Below are 27,486 nucleotides of genomic sequence, written 5' to 3'. Positions count from 1 at the left end.
GGAATCAAATGTCTATCGGCCTTTAAAGTGGCAAGTGTGAAAGCAAAATCTCACAGGGATTGACAGCCTCAGCTCTGCAGATACCAGCGTTGCAATCAGGCAAGTGTGAAACAGTAAATTGCGTTGTGGGATTAAAATGACCCAAGTTTTTGTGTGAGTGCAAGAAGAAAAGATTAAATTGAGGGTATAAACATTGCCATGGGAAAGTCATAGTGGGGGAGGGGGAGAGAGGAAATCTCAATAAATAGCAATAGCGGACAATTTTCAAACAATGAGAAAATTGGTACCGCTATAGTGCACAATTTATAAAGATTGAAGGGGAAATCAATGGTGGACCTGACTTCCACAAATGCCATGCGGCAGAGAAACCCCTCTATGAATGCTCCATGTATGCAGCCAGGCATTCAGGCCTTTGTCTGCTGCATGGAATTCTGGGAGGGCAGGTCTACCATCTCTTTTTTTCCCCACGGTATTTATAAATTATATGCGATAGTGCTACCAACTCTCCCACGGTCCCTTAAAGATTTATGTAGGTCGGCACAACAACGGGCTGAAGGGGTCAATCTGTCCAGTACATAAAGTTTGTTATAATTTGGCATGTTTACTTTTCTTCAAATGCAAGATCATAATACATTGATCAGGATTTAGGGCAGGTCCACCATCATTTGATGCTTTATGACATCATTAGTAGAAGGTAGAACAGTCCTAATCCAGGGAAGGCTCCCTTCACATGTTTCCCAGGGCAGGAATAGCGAACACCAGAGGACGTGTTCAAAGTGAAGGGAGGGAAGTTTAGGGGAGACATCAGAGCCGTTTTTTTTACTGCAGAGAGTTGTGGATGCCTGGAATGCCTTGCCAGGGATGACGGTGGGGGTTGAAACATTAGGGGCATTTAAGAGACTTGGGTACATGGATGGAAGAAAAATAGAGGATTACGGGGTAGGGAGGGTTTAGTACTTTTTTAAGGAAGGAATATATGGCGAAACATTAAGGGCTAAAGGACCTGTACTGTGCTGTTGTGTTCTATGTCATGATCTCGAAGAAATTGTCGGTGGGGGGGGGGGGGGAATAAGTCTGAGCCTGCCAGGTTCTTAGCTTCTTGAACACTTAAACTTTGAACTTCATGCACTGGGGAAGATGTAATTTGTTCACATGAAATCATTAATTTAACCTTTAATTAAATTGTTTATTTAAAAAAACATCACTTAATTTGCAAACATTTCAATCAAGTAAATTGTGCCTGCATGATTTTAACTAAGGGCCCACCTCGCCCTGAACCAAAATAATTCTTTCACTCGTAAAGTTGCTGCACAGATTGATACGTTAGGCCCATCTCGTTCTTCAGAATTTCACAAATCACTTGGTGTCCTTTTTGAAATTGTCTTATTTTTGTTCCAAGTCAGTGGTTGGTGTGTATATAAAATCCAGTGGAAGAATTTCCAGTGGTATTTTAACAAACTGATCATCGTATGAACGCAAAGTCCAGAGTTTTTCCAGTTCATAGATTTCCCTTGCTTCAGGTAGCATAAAATGTACAACAATGTTCCCTAAGTAGATGAAATGGGGTGGAAAAGAAAAACAGATGATTACACAATCCGAACCAAATTAAAATTACTTCATTATACATTGTTTACACCAGATTCCAAAAACCACATTTTGACTGAAAATTGTATTAGTCTTTGAATAGACTCCAGTTATTCAACACCCTTATCCATATTCAATCTATCAGTATATCCTATTCATCCATACTTATTTATCACAATTTACAATTACAGAGTGAAATACTACATGGGCATATCAGACCAGTTCTTGGCCCATTCCCTGAAGGAATCTGGAACTTGACGATAATTCTCCTGGCATTACCCTTGGTGGAATCTGACAATTACAATAATAGTGGGGCTACTAAACCTGAATTTAAACACAAACCATCTGTAGCCAACCCTGAAGAAATAGTTTGAATCAGGCTGTTAACCTTGAACTTGCTGGTTAATGGGCAAATTAGATAGTTGGACTACTTGGTGCCATTTTGAATGACGTAGGATTCATGTAAGAAAATCCCATTTATGTTCCTGATTTTTGTATCCTGTAATTGTTATCTGCTGTTTTGCTCTATTGACCAGAAGATGGTCAATCGAGTTCATCAGTTAGACACAGGAGCAGCTGATTGGGCAATCTAGATAAGATCATCCAAACATGAAAAAGTGAAGAACTATGTGGTGAAGAGGTCATCGCTGGGCTGAGTCAGTGGAAAGTCTTTAGCGAGATAAGGTTGAGATGGTGGTGCAGGAGTTGAAGTAAGGGCCACCCTATTCAAGGAACAAAAAGGATTCTGCAGGTAGGCACAGGTAAGGGCAAGTTTTTTTTTTCTCCTCCAGTCATACACAGTGGGAATGGCAGCCAAGGCATTGGAATGCTCCTCTTACAGAATGTGGATCATCATGGAAACCAGCATTATCCCTGACAACTTCATCTGCAGCTGCTGTTCTGATGCTCCTGACAAACTGAGTTAAGGAATTGGAGTTGGATGAACTTTGGATCATTTGGGAGGCAGAGGGGGTGATGGACAGGAATTACAGGGATGGTATCACACCTCGGAGGCAGGAGAAAGGTAGATGAGTGAAAGGAGAAGGAAAGGAAATGGAGGCAATGCAGGAATACCATTTTGGATACTATTGGAGGTGGGGGGGGGGGAGAGAAACTACCTCCCAGGAACAAGCTACAGCAATCAGGTCTCTGGCACAGTCTGGTCCTGTGGCTGTGAAGGGAAGGGAGGAGGAGGTGAGCTGTAATGATAGGGGATTCCATAGTTAGGCGAACAGATAAAAGGTTCTGTGGAAAGAATTGAGAATCCGGGATAGTATGTTGCCTTCCTGGTGCCAGAATCTGAGACATCTCAGATTGAGATCACAGCATTCTCAGGATGGAGAATGAATAGCCAGATATGGTCCATGTAGGGACCAATGACATAGGTAGTAAGGGTGAAGAGGTCCTGCAAGGAGAGTTCAACAATAGTTTGAAGGTCAAGACCTCCAGGGTAGTTATCTCAGGATTGCTACCTGTGCCTTGAGCTGGTGAGGTTAGAACTAGGAGGATAATGCAGCTCAATACATTGCTAAAAACATGGTACAGGAGAGAGGGCTTCAGGTTTCTGCATCATTGAGCTCTTGTCCAGGGAGGTGGGACCTAATCCAACGAAACAGTTTACATCTGAACTGGAATGGGGCTAATATCAGGAAGGTTGCTCATGATGCTTGGGGGTGGGGGGGGGGTGGTTCAAAATGGATTTGCTGGGGGATGGGAACTAGAGTGCCTGAACAAATAGAGGAGTGGAGGAAGTAAAAGATGATGTGAAAATTGCATGCTCTGTTAGAACTCAACAGATTCTATGTGTTGAAAATGTTCTCTGATGCATCTATTTTCATGTAAGGAACATTGAGGAAAGTCTCAGACAAGCTTAGAGCATGGATTGGTACATGGAATTGTGATACTGTGTGTGTTGGTGAAATTTGGTTGCAGGAGGGGCAGGACTGGCAGCTCCATGTTCCAGGCTTCTGTTGCTTCAGATGCAATACAATGGTTGGGGGGGGGGGGGGGGTGGGTGGTAGGATGGATGAAAGAGGAAGGAGTGGTATTGCTTGTCAGGGAAAATATCACAGCTGTGCTCAGGCAGGACAGATCAGAGAGCTTGTCTACTGGGGCTATATGGGTGGAGCTGAGGAACAGGAGGGGTATGTCCACACTCATAGGGTTGTATTATAGACTGCCCAGTAGTCAACAAGAATTGGAGGAGCAAATCTGTAGCCAGTCAGTTGCAGGAAAATAAGGTTGTGATATTAGTTGATTTTAACCTTCCACATAATGGCTGGGACTCCCATGCTGTAAAAGGGCTGGATGGCTTGGAGTGTTCAGGAACATTTTCTGAATCAATATAATCAAAGAACCAGCTAGTCAGTGCGATACTGGATCTCCTATTAGGGAATGAGATGGGACAGAAGTATGTGTAGGGGAACATTTTGAGCTTAGTGATCATAATGTCATTGGTTTCGAGTTAATTATGGAGAAGGATTGGTCTGGTCCTCAATTGGAGAAAGGCCAATTTTAAGGAAATGAGAACGGACCTAGAATGCGTGGATTGGGTTATTTATCGGCAAGGAAGAGAGTATAAACTTTCTATGTTCCTGTCAGAATTAAAGGCGAAGCTCATAGGCATAGGGAAACTTAGTTTTAGAGTGATATTGAGGATCTAGTTTGGAAAAGAGAGGGGTATAGCAGATATAGGAAACACAGAGCAAATGATGGATTTGAGGAGTATAAAAATGCAAGAAAAACCAAGAAATAAATCAGGAAGGCTAAAAGAGTACGTAAGGTTGCTTTGGCAGACAAGGTAAAGGAAAACTACAGGTATATTAAGAGCAAAAGGAGAGTAAGGGGCATATTTGGTTCCATCAAAGATCAGCGTGGTCAGCTATGTATGGAGCCAAAAGAGATGGGGAAGATTCTGAGAGGTATTTTCCATCAGTATTCACTCAGGAAGCAGGCACATAGTCGTGGGAAGTAAGGAAAACAAGCAGTGAGGTCAGAGAACCTATACAGATTAAAGAGAAGGCAATTGCTGTCCAGTAATAAATAAGGGTGGATAAATCATCAGGGCCTGACAATGTATCCCCTTAATCCTTGAAGGAAGCAAGTGTATAAATTGTATAAAGTATATAAGGCTCTAGCAGAAATGTTTAAAATGTCCTTTGCCCCAGGTGTGGTGCCAGAGGATTGGAGGGTAGGTCACTTATGTATTCATGGTTTTAATAATACGTTAGTACACAGAGACATGAAGCTTTGTTCATAGTTTAATACAAGTTAAAGATGGTTTCCCCCTGTACGGTATATGAAAGAATAATGTAAGAATGAGTGGATAGCCCAGCCAGTCACTGCACATAGTCCTTCAGTCGTCCTGGAGGATGTGTGTGTCTCTCTCTCTCTCTGATAGTCTTAGAGATGTAGAAGCCATATGGTATTTTCCCACTTTTCCAAGCTCTTTGCCTTCAGGGTGATGCCTCTGTTGGTGGTAAGCTCTGTGGATTTGGTCTCTAGCAAACCTCATTGGAACTTTGAATAGACTACACTGTTCGGTAGGACGTAGTGTAGGACTACTCATTGAGGGGCCGAGCAGTCAACATAACAGAGACTGGCTGTCCAGAGACTTCTGGAGAGTCAACAGTAGGTTCTGGAATCACATCTGGAAGCTCAACAGGGTTGTGAGGAGTGGGCACAGCCATAGGATCATCCACTGTTCTCAATTGGTCAATATGCTGTTTCCATATTTTAGTTCCCTCCAGTGTGGAGTAAGAACAAGGACTCAATTTCTTGAGGATATCTCCTCTCACCCATGGCCCCCTATTATCTCATTAGTCTTGTACCAGCACTGGTTTTCCCACCTCAAGAGATCTGGTAGGTTTACTGGGAGACATTGATTGTTCCATTCGACGGCCAGTTTGGGCGCACTGTATAAAGTCTTGTTCTTCGGTTACACCCAAACATCAATTCAGCTGGTGTTCTCTTGGTAGTGAGGCACGTTTCTATAGCTCAACAGAAAATCTACAACTTTGAGGTTCCATAATGCGTTTGGGTTTCTTTGTCTTCATTGCCCTTTTGAAGATTTGTACAAAACATTCTGCTTCCCCATTTGTGCTTAGATGGTAGGGTGCTGACAAGATGTTGTATCTTGTTATTGCACAGGGATTCTTTAAAAGCCTCCAATACAAACTGCGGACCATTATCAGAAACTAATTCAATAGGCAATCTATATGATGCAAATATACTTCGTAGTCTTTCAATCATCTGGTCCGTAGTTGTTTTTCTCATGTGACACTACTGGCCATTTTGAGTGTGCATCTACAACAATAAGGAAGATTCCTCCCATAAAAGGACCAGCGAAATCAACGTGAATCCTATTCCATGGTCGTGATGGTAATTTCCATGGGTTAGCCTCAGCTTGAGGAGCTTTGGGTTGCAATCCTCGACAAATGTTACATCTCCTTACTGTCTGTTCAATATCAATGTCTATTGAGGGTCACCAGACATGCACACGTGCCTTCATCCAAACCATTCCTGGGTGGTGGTTGTGCCGTTCTGATAATACGGCTGTTTGCCATTTTGAAGGGATGATCGTTCTGGTTCCCCACAATAAACAACCTTCCTCAATTGATAGATTATGGCACCTTGTATAATAATGTTTAATTTCTCCTGATATCATTTTGGCCTCGGGCCACCTATTTCACGTGAAGTAAAGGACCCTTAATGATGTAGCTTCTTTTTGTACTTCTTTGCTGTAATTGGTAAATGATTGTGTTAATCAAGAACAGCTGTAGCCTCCACTGTCCATTTAATCTTCCTGCTCTGTTTCTGGTAGAGGTAAGCAAGATAGAGTGTCCGCATGGTTGTTTTAGACTGCTGGTTTATGTTTCAAATCTTAATCATATGCAGCGAGCAGCATGGCCCATCTTTTGAATCCTGAATGAAACTCAGTGGTTTGTTGTCTGTTACCAGTGTAAACTTTCTACCATATAACTACTGATGGAACCACACCAAATAATTATGTTCACAAGTCGTCAAAGAAGCATAAGCCACCGTTTGTTCCCTCTTTTCGTAATCTGTGATAGGACCGCTCCTAATCTGACTAGCGAAGCATCCACCGCAAAGGTTACTTCTTTTCCTGGGTCATAATCGTTTTTTCAAGTGGTCCACTGCGTTACTAGTCCCCTCATTCCAGCACCATTTTTGGTCTTCTCAACAATTGATTTAGCGGGTTGCAGAGCATTGACGTATTGGAATGTGTTTCCAGTAATGGTTAACTAAACCCAAGAATGACTTCAATTCAGCTCGGTTTGTTGGGTATGGTGCTTTGCGGACAGCTTCAATACCAGCGGTATCCATTCAGACTCCTTCACTGTTAATGGTAAAGCCTAGATATGTGACACAAGGTGCCATAAATACACACTTGTTGCCGATAGACATTTGCTTGTTGGTTGGGTTATGACCTTTTTTAGGCTGGATAGGTCATTTGAAATATTGCCGGGGTTGCTATATTCTGTATGGCATTTGGGTAGAGGTGAATAACCCTAAGTTGTTATTGATTGCCATATATTTCTGAGTCTTCGTCCAACTCCTACTTGTTGGTATGTCTGATAAATCCAGTTTTGTGAATTTCTTTCCCCCGTTCAGGGCCTAGAATAATGCTTGTGTTTTAGGCATAGGGTGTTCAGGTATCTGCAGAGCCTGCTTAATGGTGACTCTGTAATCACCACAAATTCGGATTTCTCCATTGGTTTTTTGCACTGGCACGATGAGAGCTGCCCAATCACTGTATTGAATTTGTTCCAGTGTTCCCTCATTTTCTAATCTATTGAGTTCCAATTCAATTTTTCCTTTTATTGCAAAGGGTACCACTCTAGAGGGATTTGAAGAACTTCAGTTCCAGACCTGATTTCAGTTGTAATTTTGCCTGGATTCCCTGGATTTTATCTAGACTTTTTTTGAAAACTGTTGGATACTTGGTGAGGATTTTTTCAGTTCTGGCTTGGCCTGCTCTTCCTGGCTTTAGTTCATTATTGATCCAATTTCAACCCAGTCTAATTAAATATGTGATAGCCAGTTTCTTCCGAATAGCACTGGCCTTTTCGTGTCCATGATATGGGGTGGGTAGTCTTCTTGGTGTATGATCACGTTGCATGTTCCAAACACCGTGACCTTATCCCTTGTGATTGCCTTTAAAATAGTACTGGTTTTATTAACTGGGGTAGCCGTTGTTGTTTTAAATACATAGGCATTAGTGACACTGCTGCCCCTGTGTCCAGCTCCATTCAAAGAGGTTCATTACTGACTTTTAATGGGACAGAGATTGCTGAGTTTTTCCTTTAATCCGCGAACATGCATGATCTCTGATGACTTGCTTTTCTCCAAGTCATTTGTTTCTTTGCTGGGGCTTTCATCCTTTTCTTCCACTATTTTCACCTTGGGTGGGCATTTTCTGTGATTTGGTTTCTGCCTTTTATCCATTCTTCCTTTTTTCCTCGGGCATCTGGCCCTGATGTGTCCTTCTTTATCACAGAGGTGACATCTGGCTTTCTTGAAATAGCAATCAATAGTGGTTGTATTTCCTGCAACGGAAGCATTCTTGCCGGGAAAATTTTCCAACTAGTAGATCTTGTTGGCTAATGTCCAAGTTTTTAATCAGCCATTTCTGAACCAGCAGATGTCTTAAATGTTACATCATCCAGGCTTAGTAATTTTTATTTCGTATTGCAGTCAGCCTAACGTGTTTCTAAATTGTCTTATAACGCTTGGGTTAGGAATTGTTCAAAATCACAATGTTTTTCTAGTTTACATAATGCAGCCAAATATTCATTTACAATTTCACCTGTTCTTTGTTTTCTCTCATAAAATCTGTCTTTCAGCCATTACCGATAGTTTAGGAGTGAGATGTGGCCCTATTGTTGTACACAATCCCACTCTTGTCGCCACTGTTATGTATTCCTGGCTTTAGTAATACATAAGTACACAGAGATGTGAAGCTTATTTCATGGTTTAATGCAAGTTAAAGATGGTTTTCCCTAGTACAGTATACAAGAGTGACAACGTCATCCTGGACACAGGTGTATTTTCATAAGTCATGTTGTTCTGTTGTTTAAAAAAGGCTGTAAAAGTAACCCTGGATATTATAGGCCTGTAAGCCTGACATCAGATGAAATTTAATGCAGACAAGCGTGAGCTGTTGCATTTTGGAAGGGCAAACCAAGGTAAGACAGTCACAGTAAATGGTAGGGTACTGAGGAATGTGGAGGAGCAAAGGGATCTGGGAATACCAATATATAATTCCCAGAAGGAGGCATCACAGGTAGACAAGGTTGTAATGAAAGCTTTTGGCATCTTGCCCTTTATAAATCAAAGTATTGAGTATAGGAGTTGGGATATTATGTTGAAGTTGTTTAAGACATTGGTGAGGCAAAATTTGGAATATTGTGTGTAGTTCTGCATATCAATAAGATTGAAAGAGTGCAGAGAAGATTTACTAGGATGTTGCCAGGGAAGAATTAAACAGGTTAGGACTTTATTCCTTGGAGCGAAGAAGAATGAGGGAAGATTTGATAGGTTTACAAGATTATGAGAGGTATAGACAGAGTGGATGCAAGTCGGCTTTTTCCACTTAGATTGGGGGAAATAAATGCGAGAGGGAAAAGATTTAGGGGGAACACAAGGGGAAAGTTCTTCACTCAGTGGTGGAAGTGTGGAATGAGCTGCCATCTGATGTGAATGCAGACTCGATCTTAAGTTTTAACAATAAATTGGATAAATACATGGATGGGAGAGGTCTGAAGGGTTATGGAATGGGAGCAGGTGAATGGGATTAGTGGAATGATGGTTGGCACAGACTAGAAGGGTCGAATGGCCTGTTTTCTGTGCTGTAGTGTTCTATGGTTCTAAACTCAGCAGGTCACCATCCATTAGAAGGTAACCAATGTTTCATGTCTGGGCCATAATACTTAGTGAAGGGGCCAGACCCAAAACATTGGTTATCCTTTACTTCCTATGGATGTTGCATGATATAACCATATAACCATTTACAGCACAGAAACAGGCCAGTTCGGCCCTTTATTCCATGCTGAACAATTTCTCCCACCTAGTCCCACTGGCCTGCATTCGGCCCATAAGTGTCAACACCTCTCCTGTCCATATACCTATCCAACTTTTCCTTGAAGTATGAACCTCGATCTAGCTTCTACCACCTCTGCCGGAAGTTCATTCCACACCCCCACGACCCTCTGCATGAAGAAATTCCCCCTCATGTTTCCCCTAAACTTTTCCCCCTTTACTCTCAATCCATGTCCTCTTGTTTGAATCTCCCCCAATCTCAATGGAAAAGCTATCCACGTTAACTCTATCTGTTCCCTTTACAATTTTGAATACTCTATCAAATCACCCCTCAATCATCTATGCTCCAGGGAATAAAGTCCTAGCCTGCTCAAACTTTGCCTGTAACTCAAACCCTGAAACCGCGGCAACATTCTCATAAACCTCCTCTGCACTCTCTAAAATTCACTGACCAAAACTGCACACAGTATTCCAAATTTGGCCTCACCAATGCCTTGTACAACTTCAACATAACATCCCAACTCTTGTATTCAATATTCTGATTTATGAAAGCCAACATTCCAAATGCTTTCTTCACCATCCTATCTACATGTGATTTAACTTTCAGAGAATTATATACCATGACTCCTAAATCCCTTTGTTCCACTGCACTCCTCAATTGTCTACTATTTAATGTGTATAACCTGTTTTGATTAGTCCTACCAAAATGTAGTACCTCACATTTATCAGAATTAAACTCCATCTGCCATCTTCTAGCCCACTCTTCTAATTGTCCTATATCACCCTGTAAGCTTTGATAATCTTCCTCACTGTCCACAACACCTCCAGCCTTTGTATCATCTGCAAGTTTACTAATCCAATTTGCCTCCCTATCATCTAGATCATTAATATACATGACAAACAGCAGTGGACCCAGTACCGATCTCTGAGGCACTTCACTCATCATCAGCCTCTGACATGTTGAGTATCTCTGGCACATTTGTGCATTGCCAAAGACCCCAGCTTCTGCAGACTTTGTTCAAATGATCATTTCTGTGCTTCGTTGGAAGGAGAAAAAATAGGTCTATCTTTCACAACTCTGGTGTTCTACAGATTTTGCTCAATTTTTATTTTAGTATTCAGATAACAATGGTAAAATTATTTTTAATAGAATATTTAGACTCACCAAAATCTATGCATTTCCAATCATCAGTCTCTTTTCCTTCAATGTGGACATGGTCAGTTTCTCCTCTCTTTAAGTGTTTATGCTGAAGAAAAAAAAATCAACTAAATATTTAATACAAATTTATGTTCTGTAATTAGTGATCTTAAGCAGACCAACTTTATATGACTGAAGGTACCATAATCCTGCATCATCTCAGATCTGCTTTGAGGTAAATAAACCTAGAAATTAACCATATAACCACTTACAGCACAGAACAGGCCAGTTCGGCCCTACTAGTCCATGCCGTAGCAAATCCCCACCCTCCTAGTCCCACTGACCAGCACCCGGTCCATACCCCTCTAGTCCCCTCCTATCCATGTAATGATGCAGTCTTTCCTTAAATGTAACCAATGATCCCGCCTCGACCATGTCTGTCGGAAGCTCATTCCACATCCCCACCACCCTCTGCGTAAAGAAATTTCCCCTCATGTTCCCCTTATAATTTTCCCCCTTCAATCTTAAACAATGTCCTCTAGTTTGAATCTCCCCCTTTCTTAATTGAAAAAGCCTATCCACATTTACTCTGACTGTCCCTTTTAAAATCTTAAACACCTATCAAGTCCCCCTCTCAATCTTCTACGCTCCAGAGAAAAAAGCCCCAGTCTGCACAACCTTTCCCTGTAACTCAAACCCTGAAATCCTGTCAACATTCTCGTGAACCTTCTCTGCACTCTCTCTATTTTGTTTATATCTTTCCTATAATTTGGTGACCAAAACTGTACACAGTACTCCAAATTTGGCCTCACCAATGCCTTATACAATTTCATCATAACCTCCCTACTCTTGAATTCAATACTCCGATTTATGAAGGCCAACATTCCAAATGCCTTCTTCACCACACCATCTACCTGAGTATCAGCCTTGAGGGTACTATTTACCATAACTCCTAAATCCCTTTGTTGCTCTGCACTCCTCAATTGTCTACCATTCAATGTATATGACCTATTTAAATTTGCCTTTCCAAAATGCAGCACCTCACATTTTTCTGTATTAAATTCCATCAGCCATTTCTCAGCCCACACCTCCAGCCTTCCTAAATCACCTTTTAATCTACGGTAATCTACCTCACTGTCCACAACACCACCAATCTTTGTGTCATCCGCAAACTTGCTTATCCAATTTTCTACCCCTACATCCAGATCGTTAATATATATATATATATATATATATATATATATATATATATAAGGTATGGGTGTCCACCAGGCTCCAACCTCGAATGTCCACCAGAAAAGCCTGTGTGCGATGAGGAAGTCTGCACACAGGGATGGCAGTCGGGAGGGATGAGACTGTGAACCTCCACACGAAATTTGGATGGCCAATCTGGAAGTGGACTGTCTTGTCTCCATACGTCCAGATTGCTGTGGCATTGGCCGCACGGAGGGAAAGTCCACAAGGTCGGTTCCTGGACTCGATGGCTGTGATCGGGATGACGCTGATCTGGGCTCCAGTGTCAATGAGGAACCGCCGGCCACTGACTTGAGTCCTGCAGGTAGAGGAGGCTCTATCCTTGGCCAGCCGCTGCAGCCATTAACAGCGGCAAGCCTGGTCGTTTCCCTGGAATGAGCAGGGCTGACGACACTTCCGATCCTTGGCTCCCCGGCGCTGGTGGTAGAAGCAGAGGCCTGGAGCGGATGCTGTGGCCTTTTTATGCTCTTGGGGGCTCCTGCGGGTGCCGGAAGCTCTGCCGCAGCGCTAGGTGTGGGCTTGGCATGGACGTGCCTCGTGACCTGCTGAGCCCTCCGGGAATCATGCGAGCCATTGCTCTTGGGCCTTCTGGGCGACCTTCCTCGGGTCGGTGAAGCTCTCCTGGACCAGCAGCGGTCGGATGTCTCCGGGCATATGGTCGAGGAAAATGCGCTCGAAGAGTGGGCAGTTGGTGTGCTCACCCATGAGCGCGAGCATATCATCCATCAGCTCCATTGGGGACCTGATCCCCCAGGGCGTCGAGGTGCAGCATCCAAGCGGAACGCTGGTGTCTGGATAGTCCGAGGGATCTGATAAACACTCGCTTGATGGTCTCGTATTTGTCTTTGGCAGATGGGTGCTGAACGAGGTGCAGCACGTGTCTGGTGGTGGCCTGTTCCAGGGCAGCGACCACATGGTAGAATTTGGTCGTGTCAGATTAAATCTGGCGGAGGTGAAACTGAGCCTCTGTGTGGCCAAACCAGGTCTCCGGCTCCTGAACCCAGAATTCAGGCAGTTTCACGGCTATAGCGCTGATCCCAGCCTCGCTCATCAAAGACGTTTGAATCAGTCGGGGTCACCAATTGTAGCGGCAGCTACACTGGCTCTTGAAAGAACACACGCAACCAGATGGGTCGAGCTCAGTGAACAGACTAGTTTATTGCCGGCTGCTGGGCTGCACTTATACTCCCAGCCTGAACCTGGCTGAGAACCGCGCTGGAGGGTGCTGACATCACCCAGGCGTCACGTGGTTCCCGCAGCGTGGGCTTCTGAGCCCCATGCTGGAAGGAAGGGAAAACCCCCAACGGCGCCATTTTGGCCGGTTGCCGCGCCGCATGGCTTACAAGCGGGGCCGGTTCGCATGCCTAGTGGTGAGCCACCACATCCCCCTATTTAAAATTGAAGTATTTCAAAGATGTACATCGTTAATAGGTTAATTGATCATATGGGTGTTTTGAGCAGCATGGGCCAGAAGGGCCTGAGTGCTGTAACTCCAATCATCCACAAGCCATAAACAAAAATATAGTGATAAAATAATTCCCTTGCATTTGGATGAGTACAATTCAAACAGTGATCCGGATGTGGAACTGTACCCGTAACAAGGCAGCTCCACATAGGTAGCACACAGATGCAGAAAATACTATTTGCAAGATGCGTTGTTGCAACTTCCCAAGGCTTCTTCAGAAGTACTTCTCCAACCTTCAACTTTTAGCAGTCACAAGGACAAGAGATACACAGGAACCTTCGTTTCCAAGCCAGATACCACCCTGAAACAACACTTCCACCATCTCACAACATTCTGAGAGTTCCTTCAGGAAACCAACCCACAACTTCTCAAATTCAGTTTGCAATCCACAATTTGTGGGCTTGCTGCTCATGTCCATATTCAGCAAATATATATTGTGTGGATTATTTATCCTGTGTACAATATAAATTGTAACTAACTAATGAGCAAAACTTTAACCTAACCCTAGAATTTATGGTCTGGTTATAAAATTTTCTCTGGGCGGGATAAATTATTTACTTTTAAATGAAATAACAGTTATTTAAGTGTTAAAATGCATTTTCTGCAGATAAAATACTTTGCAAAACTGATTCAGCTAGTTTAAAAGTGCATTTTAATACATTGCCCATGTTTTAACAATTTCAGAATGAATGCTACAGAAAAATAACTTTATTTATAGCACAAGATTACACCTAGGCTTGACTTTCTAACAATTCAAATGTTAACAAAATCAAGTTACACCGCTTACCACTTTTACTGCATACTGCGCCATGGCTTGTAAGTGCCTCGTAGAAGTTCCAGTCACAATGATAAAGTAATCAGCATACTTTATTTCCACAGGCAACTTGATAACACAGATATCTTTGGCATTTTCCTGGCGCAAGAGAGCCACCAAAACATCAATGTTTAGCACTGGCTCATTAATAGAACCTAATAGAAAGCAGAGTACATGTTTAGTCATTCATCATCCACTTCTTAGAAACATTGTTTGGAAATAGTTCAGGTTGCTTTTGCAGAATTTTGTTTAATACGTATTTTCCAGTTATCACAGCAGTCAGCAGAACACATTAAAGCATCTGTAAAGACCAAAATCAGCAGACAGGGACCGGATTTACTAATAAACCTTCAAATATTCAAACTCATGGTTTCTCCATCACATCGGCTACCTCCTCCACTCCAACTCACTGTCCATTTTTGGCCAACCTCATCATCTTTTTCATTTTTTTTCCTTAAAAAACATCAACAATGAAGTCAGTTACTTGGTTAGTGTGCTTACCATTGCCAAAATCTTCACTTCTCACAAATTTATATTATTGGCAATACTTCTCCTCCAAATTTAAAAATCCCATGTTTGCAGTTGCAAGAACTTCAATATTTCCCATTGCCTTTGTCTGATTTGCCTTTCTTATGACCGAGATGCTTCTGAATTCATTCCCTCATCAAATTTGCCTCTTTACCTCTCCTCTTTCAGACTCTTAATAAAACCAAACATTTGACCATTTTTAGTCACACTTCTAACAAGATTTTGTCAGTGTTGATTGTGTTCAATTCAATTGTGGAATGCCAAATTTCTACATTAAAGGTTGTATAATGAATGCTATTAGTGTCAAAATCCTTTTGACTATATTTTCTATATGCCTCAGTGTTTCACAAGCTAATTTACCTTCTGCTATTTAACTATTTTCCTATTAAGTTTGCCTGTTCAAAATTCAGGTCAATGACATTTCGGTGGTCCTCCACTCTGTGTTAAATCACCTAGACCACAGGAATACCTAGATCAGGCTTGGTGTTCAAAACCATCATACCAGCAAGACTCCTAATTTTGCTAAATAACCTGGGACTCTGCCCTTTTGCAACGAAGTCAATGTCACCTCTTCATCATTGATCATTAACACTAGGGCAGCCCAAGGCTGGATGCTTCACACCTTCTCTGTACCCTGTAACTCCATGATGGTGCAGCAATTTCAGCTCCAACTTAATCTACAAATTTGCTGATGACACTACCATTGTTTGCCGAATGATAAGCCAGGTTACAGGATGGAAATCAAGAACCTGGTTGGGTAGTGCCAGAACAATCTCGTTCTCAATGTCACCGAGGCATTGTAATAAAAACATAAAAATGCATAGAACCGTTCATTGAACACATGGTTCTGGCAGAAGGGATAAAGTGTAGGGGAGGTCCTTATCAGGTCATGGCAAGTGTGGTTCAGAATTGGGGTAGCGAGAGAGTGAGGGCGATCCATAGAATATGACTAGGGAAGCAAAGACAGCAATAATCAAACTGGGAGGCCTAGAAATGGAGATGGAAGCCTAGAGGCACAAGATGGCAGTGGATACAAGTAGCTGGGAAGAGAGTCTGGATGAGTACGTGGTCACAGAGCTTGAGAGCAACTCACAGAACTCCCTTCGAATTTCTTCAGGATAGGGCATCCATCAAAGAGATCTCACAGTGGAACATTTGTTTTTACTACAATCACAGCATCTGCAGACTTTTGTGTTTCACTTCAAAGAGCTTATTTGTTAATTTTAGAAAGGAGAGCCCAAGGGAGCACGCACTTGTCTCCATTGATGAGAAATAAGTTGAGAAAGTCAGAACCTGCAAATTTTTAGGAGTCCATATCTCAGAAAACCTTTCCTGGAGACAGCACATTGAGGCAACCATGAAAAAGGCACACCAACGCCTCTACTTTCTCAGGAGCATCAGGAGATTTGGTGAATTTTTACAGACCCACTGTGGAAAGTATACTGACTAGTTGCATCATTAGCTTGATTTGGCAATGCAAGTACTCAGGCATGCAAAAGGCTGCAGAAGGTCTATCACAGCCTCTAACAGCCGATCCTTTACAGACATCTATGTGAGGTACTGCTTCAAGAAGGTAGCCAACATCATAAAGAAAGAACCCTCTTCATCCTGGTCACCACCTCTTCTCAATACTGCACAATCTTCGAGCAGAAGGTACAGAAGCACCTTGAGGTGTTTGAAGGTACAGAAACTTCTTGAATGTAAAGTTTCTTATGAATAGGTATTAGGCTATTGAACCTCGCCTTGATTGGATTTTCCAAACTATTGCAAGTCACTTTTTGCACTAGGATTACTGTATTTATTGTCTCTTTTAATTTAAATCAATTTGTTTACTATTATAGTAAAGTAAAACACAAATGTTTGCAGACACCATGAAGAAAAACACGATGCAGGAGAAACTCAGCAGATCGCAGTGTACTTTATACAGCAAAGACAACGAAACATAACCAAGCCCTTCATCAAGGTACAGTATCTCGAGCCTAAAACATTGGTTATGTATTGTTGTCTTTGCAATATAAAGGACACTGTTTGACCTGCTGAGTTTCTCCAGCATCGCATTTTTTCAGTTTACTATTATAATTTTTCTGTACAAGCACTTGTTCAACAGCAGCAGGGATTTGGGGCGTACATACATTATACTATGTACAATGCCCTCCATTAATGTTTGGGACAAAGACACCTTTTCCCTTTATTTGTCCCTGTCCTCCAGTTTTAAATTTGTAATCAAACAATTCACATAACTAAACTGCTCATTCCAGATTTTATTCAAGGTTATTTCTATACATTTTGGATTGACCATATAGAAATTACAACACTTTTTAATACATAGTTCTCCTATTTCAGGGCACCATAATGCTTGGGACATTTGGCTTCACAGGTGCTTATCAGTACTCAGGTCTGTTTAATTGCTTCATTGGTGCAGGTATAAGCTTTTGATCACTTTTGGAGTCTGTAGTTGCCATTTTTCTACATGAGGACGAGAGTTGTGCCATTGAAAGTCAAAGAAGCCATTATGAGGCTGAAAAACAAGAAAACAGTAAAAGATATTGCTCAAACCTTAGGATTACCAAAAACAACACTTTGGAACATCGTTAAGAAGAAAGAGCATACTGGTGAGCTCAAGGACTGGTATTCCAAAGAAGACCTGCACTGCTAATGTCAAAAGAATTCTCATTATAATGAAGAAAAAAATCCCAAATGTATGATCGACAGACCAGAAACACTCTTCAGGAGGCAGATGTGAATATGTCAATGACTAAAGCCCGCAGTAAACTTCAGGTACAGAAATACAGAGGCTACACTACAAGATGCAAACCACTAGTTAGCCACAGAAAGGATGGCAAGCTTACAGTTTGCCAAGAAGTATTTTAAAAAGCCTGCAGAATTCTGGAAAAAGGTCTTGTGGACAGATGAGACACATTTCAGATTTATTGTCAGAGTACATACATGACATCACATACAACCCTGAGATTCCTTTTCCTGCAGGCATGGCAGAATTACCACTTAATGGTAGTGCAAAAAAACTGTACCCTGCATATACATGTAAATAAATAAAGAACAGATCATGAATCTAAACAAACTGACTGTGGAATACAGAGTGAATTTAAAAAATCATTTAAGGACTCTTACTTATGCACTTCATTGAGTCCTGATTGAGTTTGTTGTTGAGGAGTCTAATGGAGGAGGAGTAGCACCTGTTCCTGAACCTGGTGGTGCGAGTCTTGTGGCACCTATACCACTTTCCTGATGGCAGCAGCGAGAAAAGAATGTGTGCTGGGTGATGTGGATCCTTGATGATCGCTGCTGCTTTTTGACTGCAGCACTCCCTGTAGATGTTCTTAATAGTGGGGAGGGTTTTTCCTGTGATGTCCTGGGCTGTGTCCGCTACCTTTTGGAGGGCTTCACGGTCAGACCAAGATTAACCTGCTTCAGAGTAATGAAAAGAGCAAAGTGTGGAGGTGTAAAGGAACTGCCCAAGATCCAAAGCATACCGCCTTTGCCATGTTTTGCATCTTGCAGTGAAGCCTCTGTATTTCTTTGCATGAAATCCTCTGTGGACAGAAGTCATTGACATATCCACACAAGCCTCCTGAAGAGTGTTTCTGAACTGTCCAAAATGCATTTGGGGTTTATTCTACATTATGATGAGAGTTCTTCTGTCATCAGTAGTGGAGGTCTTCTTTAGAAAACCAATCCCTTTGCGATGACTGAGCTCACGAGTACACTTTTTCTTCTTAACGATGTTCCAGACAGTTGATTTTGGTAATCCTAAACTTTGGACGATGTCTCTTACTGTTTTATTCTTGTTTTTTTCAGCCTCGTAATGGCTTCTTTGACTTTCATTGGCAAAACTCTTGTCCCCATGTAGAAAAAATGGCAACTACAGACTCCAAAGGTGATCAAAAGCTTAGAAACAAGCCTGGTTCTCTTTTACCTGCACAAATGAAGCAATTAAACATACCTGAGTACTCACAAATACCTGTGAAACCAAATGTCCCAAACATTATGCTGCCCTGAAATGGGGACTATGTATGAAAAGTGCTACAATTTCTGCATGTTCAAACTAAAATACATGCAAATAACCTTGAATAAAATCTGAAACACAGTTTAATTACATGAAATGTTTGATTACAAATTTAAAACTGTGGAGCACAGGAAAAAATAAAGAAAAAAGTGTCTGTCGCAAATATTATGGAGGGAACTGTATAAGAATAAAATCATTATGATTTATTCAGTTGTTTTTTCCTCAATTCCCTCTGCTTTCTTTACTTTTAAATGCTATTATTTGTAATATTTTACAGTAATTAGATTTTTTAAATTATTCTATTAACCTAAATGTTACAGAAGCAGTGATTTGAAGAAAAGACAAAGGCTGATAAAATTTCAAATTTCATCTTCAGATAAAATTCAAGGAGAGACAAAAATTGGATGGGAAAGTAAGGTGCAAGGAAAATGAAAAAAAAAAACTTATGGATATGTTAGGTGATTGGTCAAGAACTCAGCAACTAAAATATAATACAAGAAATGTGAAATATAAAGTTTGAGAAAGAAAATACAAAAATAGATTATGTTTTTAAATTGAGAGAAAGATGCAATTGTTAGTCTTCAGAAGGATCTGGATGTCCTTGTACACTAATTCAAGAAAAATAACAGTGGAAAAGCAAGCAATTGAAAAATGAAATATTAGATACTTCCAAACCAGTTCTCATTCACCAAAATGGTCATTCATTTGGCTGAACTTATCCTGCCATTGAACTTCTTCATTATCTTTCTCCAGAGTGGAGAAAGTTGAGTTGAGTTCAACTTGTTCAAAGCCCTTGTGGTCCATACAAGAGGAGATGGCTGGCTGTATAATGTTTCACCTGAGATAAGGGAAACAGAAAAGGAACTCTGAGGTGATCTGAAAGAAAGTGGTCATCATCTGGAAAACCCTGATGGGGAAAGTTTCTTTGGCAAGACACTGAAGTGGCTGATTGGAAGAAATCAGTTTGTGTGTGTCCAACAAACAAACATATCTCTCTCTGAAAACTGACAAGGACCTTCCTGAGCTTCTGTGCACAGTATAAGAATTGCCTGATACCAATGAACTTGGGGGAATGAGAAGTGAGATTGGGACTGTGAATCAAGAACTTTTCTGAACTTACACACATGTTACATACACATGCACTTAGAATTAGAAGGGAATTAAGTTAATAGTAATAATTTAAAGTTTGATCCTATTTTTAGGTTTAAAGAAAATTAAAAGTAACTTTTGTTTAAGTCTTGGTGAATTTCTTTTTCTGCTGGATTTTGGGGTCCAGTATTTTCTGGTTTTTATCCAAAACTTCCCAAACATTCAATTTGTGCTCTCTCGAATGGAGGAGTAAGATTTTTATGGCACTCTTCTGAAGATGAGAATTTCCACTGGTGTCCTATCAAATACTTAACAATTAATCTCATCATCATCTTTGGTTACTTCTCAGGTGGGAGTTTAGTTTTTTGAAGACTTTATTTAAAATTTTATAACATGAATTCAATAGAGAATAACATTTAAAGAAAAATTAAAAAAATTAAAATGGTATGATTACAATATTACATCAGAAAACTACACAAAATAACCCCCCCCCCCGTTAATTGTAACACAATATTAGTAATCTAACTTAAAATTAGTCCAGCCCTCCCCCCCAAAATAAAGAGTGAAGAGTTAATAAAATTAACATTATATGGAAAAAAAATACCCACTTACAAAAAAAAGAGATAAAACTTAACCTAAAATAAAATTCTGACAACAAAAAAAAATTTTATCAATACTAAAATATCACGCTTAAACATATATTTAAATCAAACTTAAATGCATATAATTAGCAAACGGAGTCCACTTTAACTTATAAAAAGACATCCTATCCTGAATTGAAAAAGATATCCTTTCCATAGTCAAACAAAATTTCATCTCCAAATACCACTTATCTAAAGTTAATATATTTTTATTTTTCCAAGTAAGTGCCATACATTTCTTAGCCACAACTAAAACTAAATAGATAAAGGAAATCTGATAATCCTCTAAACCTAAATCAATTAATGATTGGATGTTCCCTAATAAAAATATATCGGGATCTAATACAAGATGGATATTATATAAACTGTTAAAAATAGATTGAATACCTTTCCAAAACTGTTGCAATCGATCACAGAGCCAAACAGTATGCAAAAAAGTATTGGCCGTCTGATCACATTGAAAACAAGAATCCAACTTACTAAGACCAAATTTTTTAAATTTCTCCGGCGTTAAATATAACTGAATAAAATTATAATTAATCATCGCTAGTCTAGCGTTAATTAATTTCCGAATACTATTCTGACAAATTTCCATCCAAGCTTCTTCAGCTATTTTATGTCCTAAATTTTTTTCCCATTTCAACTTATCTTTATCCCAGTCTTTTTTACTATCAATTTCTTGTAAAATACAATACAAATCAGATATATATCCTTTTTTGGTATTGAAAGTACATATTCTTCAAAACTAGATTCAGGTAATAAAATCATATGTCGACCACATCACTGTTTTACAAAAGATCTTAATTGATAATATACAAATATAGAATTTCCACTAATACCATATTTCCTTTGTAATTCGTCAAAGGAACAAAAACAACCCTCAGAAAAAACAATCAGATAAATTTTTTATTCCCTTCTTTTCCCATTGTTTCAAAGTGGCATTGGAGACCGTAAAAGGAACAAGTTGATTATTATATAATGGCAATCTTCCACAATATACATTTTTAAGTCCCAATTTTTTAAGTTTACTTGTCCATAAATTCAATAAATGTTTCAATATTGGCACATCGTAAGTTCATAGTAAATTTTTATTCCATCGAAACAAAAACTCATGAGGAAAATTTTCTAAAATAACCGCCATTTCTATCTTTACCCAACTAGGTGGGTCGTCCATATTCATTAATGCACTAAGAAATTTAAATTGAGCTGCTTCGTAATAATGCTGAAAATTCGGTAATCTTAAACCTCCAAATTTAAAATCCCACATCAATTTTCTCATTGCTACTCTCGGAAATTTCCCCTTCCATAAGAATTCTCTAATCGCTTTATATAAGTCCTTAAAAAAACTTTTTTTTTTAAAAATAAGGAATTGATTGAAACAGCTTGTATTCCTCATTCAGAACTCTCATACCTTTAACATTTTCATTTTGATGTATTAATTGTGCTAAAGGTTCAATAACTATAGCAAATAAAGCAGGTGACAACGGGCATCCTTGTCTAGTAGATCTTGTCAAACTAAAAGATTCTGAAATTTGGCCATTAACAGCAATTCTAGCCTTCGGGCTATTATATAAAGCCTTTATCAATCCAATAAATGAAGAACCAAAACTAAATTTCTCAAGTACTTTGAACAGAAACTTCCATTCCACTCTATCAAAAGCCTTTTCTGCATCCAATGAAACCACTATTGGATAATTCAACTGAAATTTAGATTTATTTATCAAGGTTATTAACCGTAAAATATTATCTGACGCATACCTATTTTTTATAAATCCCGTTTGATCACCATGTATAATTTTAGGCAGATATTGAGCTAATCTATTAGCCATAATTTTAGCTACAATTTTATAATCTACATTTAACAACGATATTGGTCTATAAGAAGAAACCTGTAAAGGTTCTTTATCTTTTTTTGGTATAACCGTAATTATTGCGTTAGAACAAGACTCGGGTAATTGAAAAGTATTAAAAGTTTGTTGTAATACATCCTTATAAATAGAAGATACATCAGCATAAAAAACTTTATAAAACTCTATAGAAAACCCATCTTCACCAGGTGCCTTTCCATTCGGCATATCTCTTATTGCCATTTCTATTTCATCGTCTGTAAAAGGTTTATCTAACTCTCGTCTATCTTCTTGATTCAATTGTGGCAAGTTAATATTTTTCAAGAAAGAATCTATTGCGTCTCCAGTTACATCTTTACATTCTGAAGTATACAATTGTTTATAGAAATTACAAAATTCCTCATTAATCTCCTTTTGATTAAAAGTAATACCTGATTTCTTTCTAATCACTGGTACAATCCTAGATAATTGTTCCTTTTTTAATTGCCATGACAAAACTTTATGAGCTTTCTCACCCCATTCATAAAACTTATGCTTAGTTTGATTCATTAAACATTCAAACTGATATGTTTGTAATTCATTATATTTAAATTTTAAATTAGTTAACTGATTCTTTTGCGTTTCGGTAGCAAGTTTTTGAAATTCTTTTTCAGTAGCAGTTATCTTTTTCTCTAAATCTTCAATCTCTTTAATTCTCTCCTTTACTTTAGAGGCATAACTGATAATTTGGCCTCGCAAAAAAGCTTTCATCCCATAAAACAAAATGACTAGAAACAGAATTACAGTTAATACCAATAAAAAATTCAATTTGCTGTTTTAAAAAAACTAATAAATTCTGGTTTTTGCAATAGCATAGTATTAAATCTCCATCTTGAAGCTTTCTGAACATCTTGTGAATTCAAATATTCTAATAATAGTAATTAATGATCCGAAACCAATCTAGCCTTATACTCCACAGATGTAACCCTATCCTGCAAATGTGCTGATATTAAAAAATAATCAATTCTAGAAAAAGAATTATGTCGCGAGGAATAAAAAGAAAAATCTTTCTCTATAGGATTAACTCTTCGCCAAATATCAATTAAATTCAAATCTGCCATCATATTAGTCACTTGAATTGCCATCTTAGACTTCTTAATTACTCTTGGGTACTTATCCAATAAAGGCTCCAATACCACATTCAAATCTCCCCCAATCATCACATTAGAGTTCGATTGTCCAAGTAATAAAGACATATCCACAACAAAAACTGTATCTTCAACATTAGGAGCATAAACATCAAGCAAAGTCCATGCCTCATTAAAGATTGTACAATTTAATTTTAATAATCTTCCACCATTTTTCTCTTCGTTCTGTAACTGGAATGGTAGATTCTTACGTACCAAAATTGCCACACCTTTTGCCTTAGAATTAAACGAAGAATAAAAAACTTGCCCAACCCATTCACGTTTGAGTTTCAAATGTTCCTTATCTGTTAAATGAGTTTCCTGTAAAAAAGCAACATCAACTTTTAATTTTTTTAAATAAGCAAGTACCTTCTTACACTTAATAGGATTAGTTAAACCCTGAACATTAAGAGAAGCAAACTTCAATTTAGACATTTCTTACACTCAATAAAACACAACAACAAAAAAGAAACCCCCCCAATAAAGGGAAAAAAAGAAAAGGAAAAAAAACCCTTAATTCCCCTTTGAAATTATAACCAGAGACACAAAAAAAATAAAAAAATAAAAAAATTATATATAAAAAAGAATTATTTAAAAAAAGATAATTAAAAAAAAGGCTTCACTCCCTAACCCAAAAATTAGAAAGAAAAAAAAAACAGGTCGGAGGTCACAATTACCTCCTCCTGTTTAAACCGCCTAATGCAGTAACTCCCCCAAAATATTGGGTGTGAGATAACCCACACGCAGCTGATGACTTCTGGGAATTAGTGCCCACCCAGTTCCCTCTCCCAACTCCCATCACTATTTGAAATCTTCTCAACAAAAAATTTAAAAAAAATTTTTTTTTTAATTTTTTAATCAACTTTGCCATTGCGACCACCGTTTCTTCCATTTCTTCTAGAAATCTGATTCCCATCTTGCAGCTCTGCCCTCTTTGGAGACCGTGGAAAACTACGTCGTTCCTGGAATTGCGTAATTGGCAAAGACTGAGCAAAATCCATAGCTTCTTTAGGATTGTCAAAGAACTTTGGTTGATATCCATCCTGAAAAATCTTCAGTACCGCAGGGTACCTAAATGTTGCCTTATATCCTTTTTTCCACAGCAATTCTTTCACAGAATTAAATTCACGTTGTTGAAACATAATTTCGTGACTCAAATCCGGATAGAAGGAAACACAATTACTCTGAACCATCAAAGGAGATCTATTTTGCTGTGCATTTCTGATAGCCATACGTAAAATAGTCTCTCTATCACAGTAATTTAAACAGCGAACCAGAACAGGTCTTGGATTCTGTCCTGAAAAAGGTCTCCTTCTCAAAGCTCTATGAGCCCATTCCAATATTAAACCTTCAGGAAACTTATCTTGTCCCAACACTTGTGGAATCCATTCAGTGAAAAATTTTCTTGGATTTGGCCCTTCTATACCTTCTGGCAAACCAACAATTTTCACATTATTCCATCTGGATTGATTCTCCAAATAATCAACCTTTTTTGCTAGATTTTTATTCTGAATCAATGCATTAATCTTAGAAGTAAGATTGTTCATAGAATCACCTAAGTGCATCATTGAAGAATATATCTTATGTTCAAGACTCTTGAAAAGTATATCAGCACAAGTGGATTCAGACATAGTGGGATCCTGCTATTCTTGTGGAATCAAAGGACCTTCTATCCCTTCCTTTAATTTAGTAGCTTTTCTTGCAGTTTGGCTCCGTGTAAAAACCCCTGCCACAGACCCCCCCAGAAATGTCAGGAGGCTGATGGTCAGGGTTACCTTTAAGCCAAATCTCATTAAAAAACTTCGTTACCTCAGTATCTGGAAGAGCCGTTGTAACTGGTGGTGCACTTCGCAGCGCCACTGCTATAGCAGTCAAATGACAGCTCTTTAACTCTCCAGCTGGTGGCGCCCCAGCTGATTCAGCTGTCAAAGTCTCAGTAACAGCACTCACAGTGGACGCTGTGTGAACTACATGCACCCAGCCAGCCCTTTGTTCTAAAGGCTGACGAGTGCCATCTTCAGAGAGCCCTATTGGTACAGAGCGGAGCTCCAGTGCCGAATCCTGCGCTTCTTCTCCTGGATCCATTCCACGCTGAGTCCTGGATTTTTGTAAACAAGCAGGCTCAAATAATTTCAGAAAATGTAATGTTTTAACAATCTGTTGATGTTTCCTTTTACTTTTTTTTAGCAAATGTACCATTAGGTGTTAATTCAACACCTCATACTATTTATAAACTTTTTAAAAAAGTTTTAACGGGCACTTAAAGACAAAACAATAAGTCAGAGTCAGGAGAGGACTGGAAGGCACGTCTGTTCCTTACGCCATCTTGCCATGCCCCCCAGGTGGGAGTTTAGTGATAGAAAATTATTTTTCTCCTTTTTTACTGCAGTGACTACATTATTGCTTCAAATCGTCATAGAAGGCACCGTATAAATACAAGTCACAGTTAAACAAACAGCACAGAAATGGGCTCTTTGGCCAATCATGTCTATCCTAACCATCAAATATCAATCTGTATTAGTCAAGTTTATTGTCATCTGATTGCACAAGTACAATTCTATTTACCAGAACTTGGTCAGTAACCATCCATGCATCGGTGATTCACGTGATACTTTTTAAATGTTGTGAATTTCTGCCTCCACTATCCACTTACCAACTCCTTTCAGATTCCATCTGCCCTCTGGGTGAAAAGTTCCTCCTCATTTCTCCTCTAAATCTCTTAATACTTATCCTAATCCTATGGCTGTTAGATACTTCTGCTATTGTCTACCATGTCTATGCCTCTCATAATTTTGTAGACCTCTTCCAGGTCTCCCCTCAGCTTCCTCTGCTCCAAAAATAAACAAACTCTGTTTACCCAGTGTATCCTCATTATTGAAACATTCCACCCCAGGTGAATCTCCTCTGAACTGCAATCACATATTTTCTAATAAAGTGGCAACCAGAACTGTATGTATTACAGCTGTAGCCTGGCCAATGTTTTATAAAATTGCGCCATAAACCTCCATGCTCTTGTATACCATGACCTCGTGAATGAAGCCAGGTATCTCATCTTCTTCACTGACTTATCTATCTGTGCTGTCACCTTCAGGACTCATTGGAGTTACCAAGGCCCTACTATTCATTGTCTATGTCCAGCTTTAATTAACCCTCCAAAGGTTCATAATTCAAATTTCAGATTTATTGTCAGAGTACATACCATATATTTCGGCACATAAAACGACCTTCAGATAAGATGTCCCCATTTTCAGCCTGAATTTCATGCTTTTACCATACAAGAACATAAGAAATAGGAGCAGGAGTCGGCCATTCGTCCCGTCGAGCCTGCTCCACCATTCAATAAGATCATGGCTGATCTGATCATTGACTCAACTCCACCTACCTTCTTTCTCCACATATCCCTTAATTCCATTTTTATGTAAAATCTATCTAACTGAACCTTAAATATGTTTAATGAAGTAGCCTCAACTGCTTCCGTGGGCAGAGAATTCCACAGATTCTCTACTCTCTGGGAAAAAGTTTTCCTCATCTCCATCTTAAATCTACTCCCCTGAATCTTGAGACTATGGCCCCTAGTTCTAATCTCACACCAGTGAAAACAATTTTCCTGCCTCTGTCTTATCTATCCCTTACATAATTTTATATGTTTCTATAAGATCTCCTGAATTCAAATGAGTACAATCCCAGGCGATTTAGTCTCTCCTCATAGGTCAACCCCCTCATGTCTGAGATCAACCTGGTGAACCTCCTCTGGACTGCCTCCAAAACCAGTATATCCCTCCTCAAGTATGGGGACCAGAACTGTACACAGTACTCCAGGTGCAGCCTCACCAGTACCTTGTATAGTTGCAGCATAACCTCCCTGTTCTTGAATT

At 39.5% G+C, this 27,486-nt stretch overlaps 1 protein-coding gene across 1 annotated transcript in view; it reads right to left on the bottom strand.

Moving 5' to 3' along the window:
* Nucleotides 1-1,165: 1,165 nt before the first annotated feature.
* Nucleotides 1,166-27,486, bottom strand: part of malsu1 (mitochondrial assembly of ribosomal large subunit 1) — a 40,530-nt gene continuing 14,209 nt past the window's right edge. Inside the window, exons 2-4 of the mRNA XM_069916072.1 lie at nucleotides 14,290-14,471; nucleotides 10,811-10,892; nucleotides 1,166-1,547 (exon numbers count right to left, since the gene is read on the bottom strand). Coding sequence (XP_069772173.1) covers nucleotides 1,384-1,547; nucleotides 10,811-10,892; nucleotides 14,290-14,471 — 428 coding nt within the window. The 3' untranslated portion in view covers nucleotides 1,166-1,383. The remainder of the gene's footprint in view (nucleotides 1,548-10,810; nucleotides 10,893-14,289; nucleotides 14,472-27,486) is intronic.

Source organism: Narcine bancroftii, chromosome 1, assembly GCF_036971445.1.
Source record: "Narcine bancroftii isolate sNarBan1 chromosome 1, sNarBan1.hap1, whole genome shotgun sequence".
Taxonomy (NCBI): Eukaryota; Metazoa; Chordata; class Chondrichthyes; order Torpediniformes; family Narcinidae; genus Narcine; species Narcine bancroftii.
This window is presented reverse-complemented; position numbering and strand designations above follow the sequence as displayed.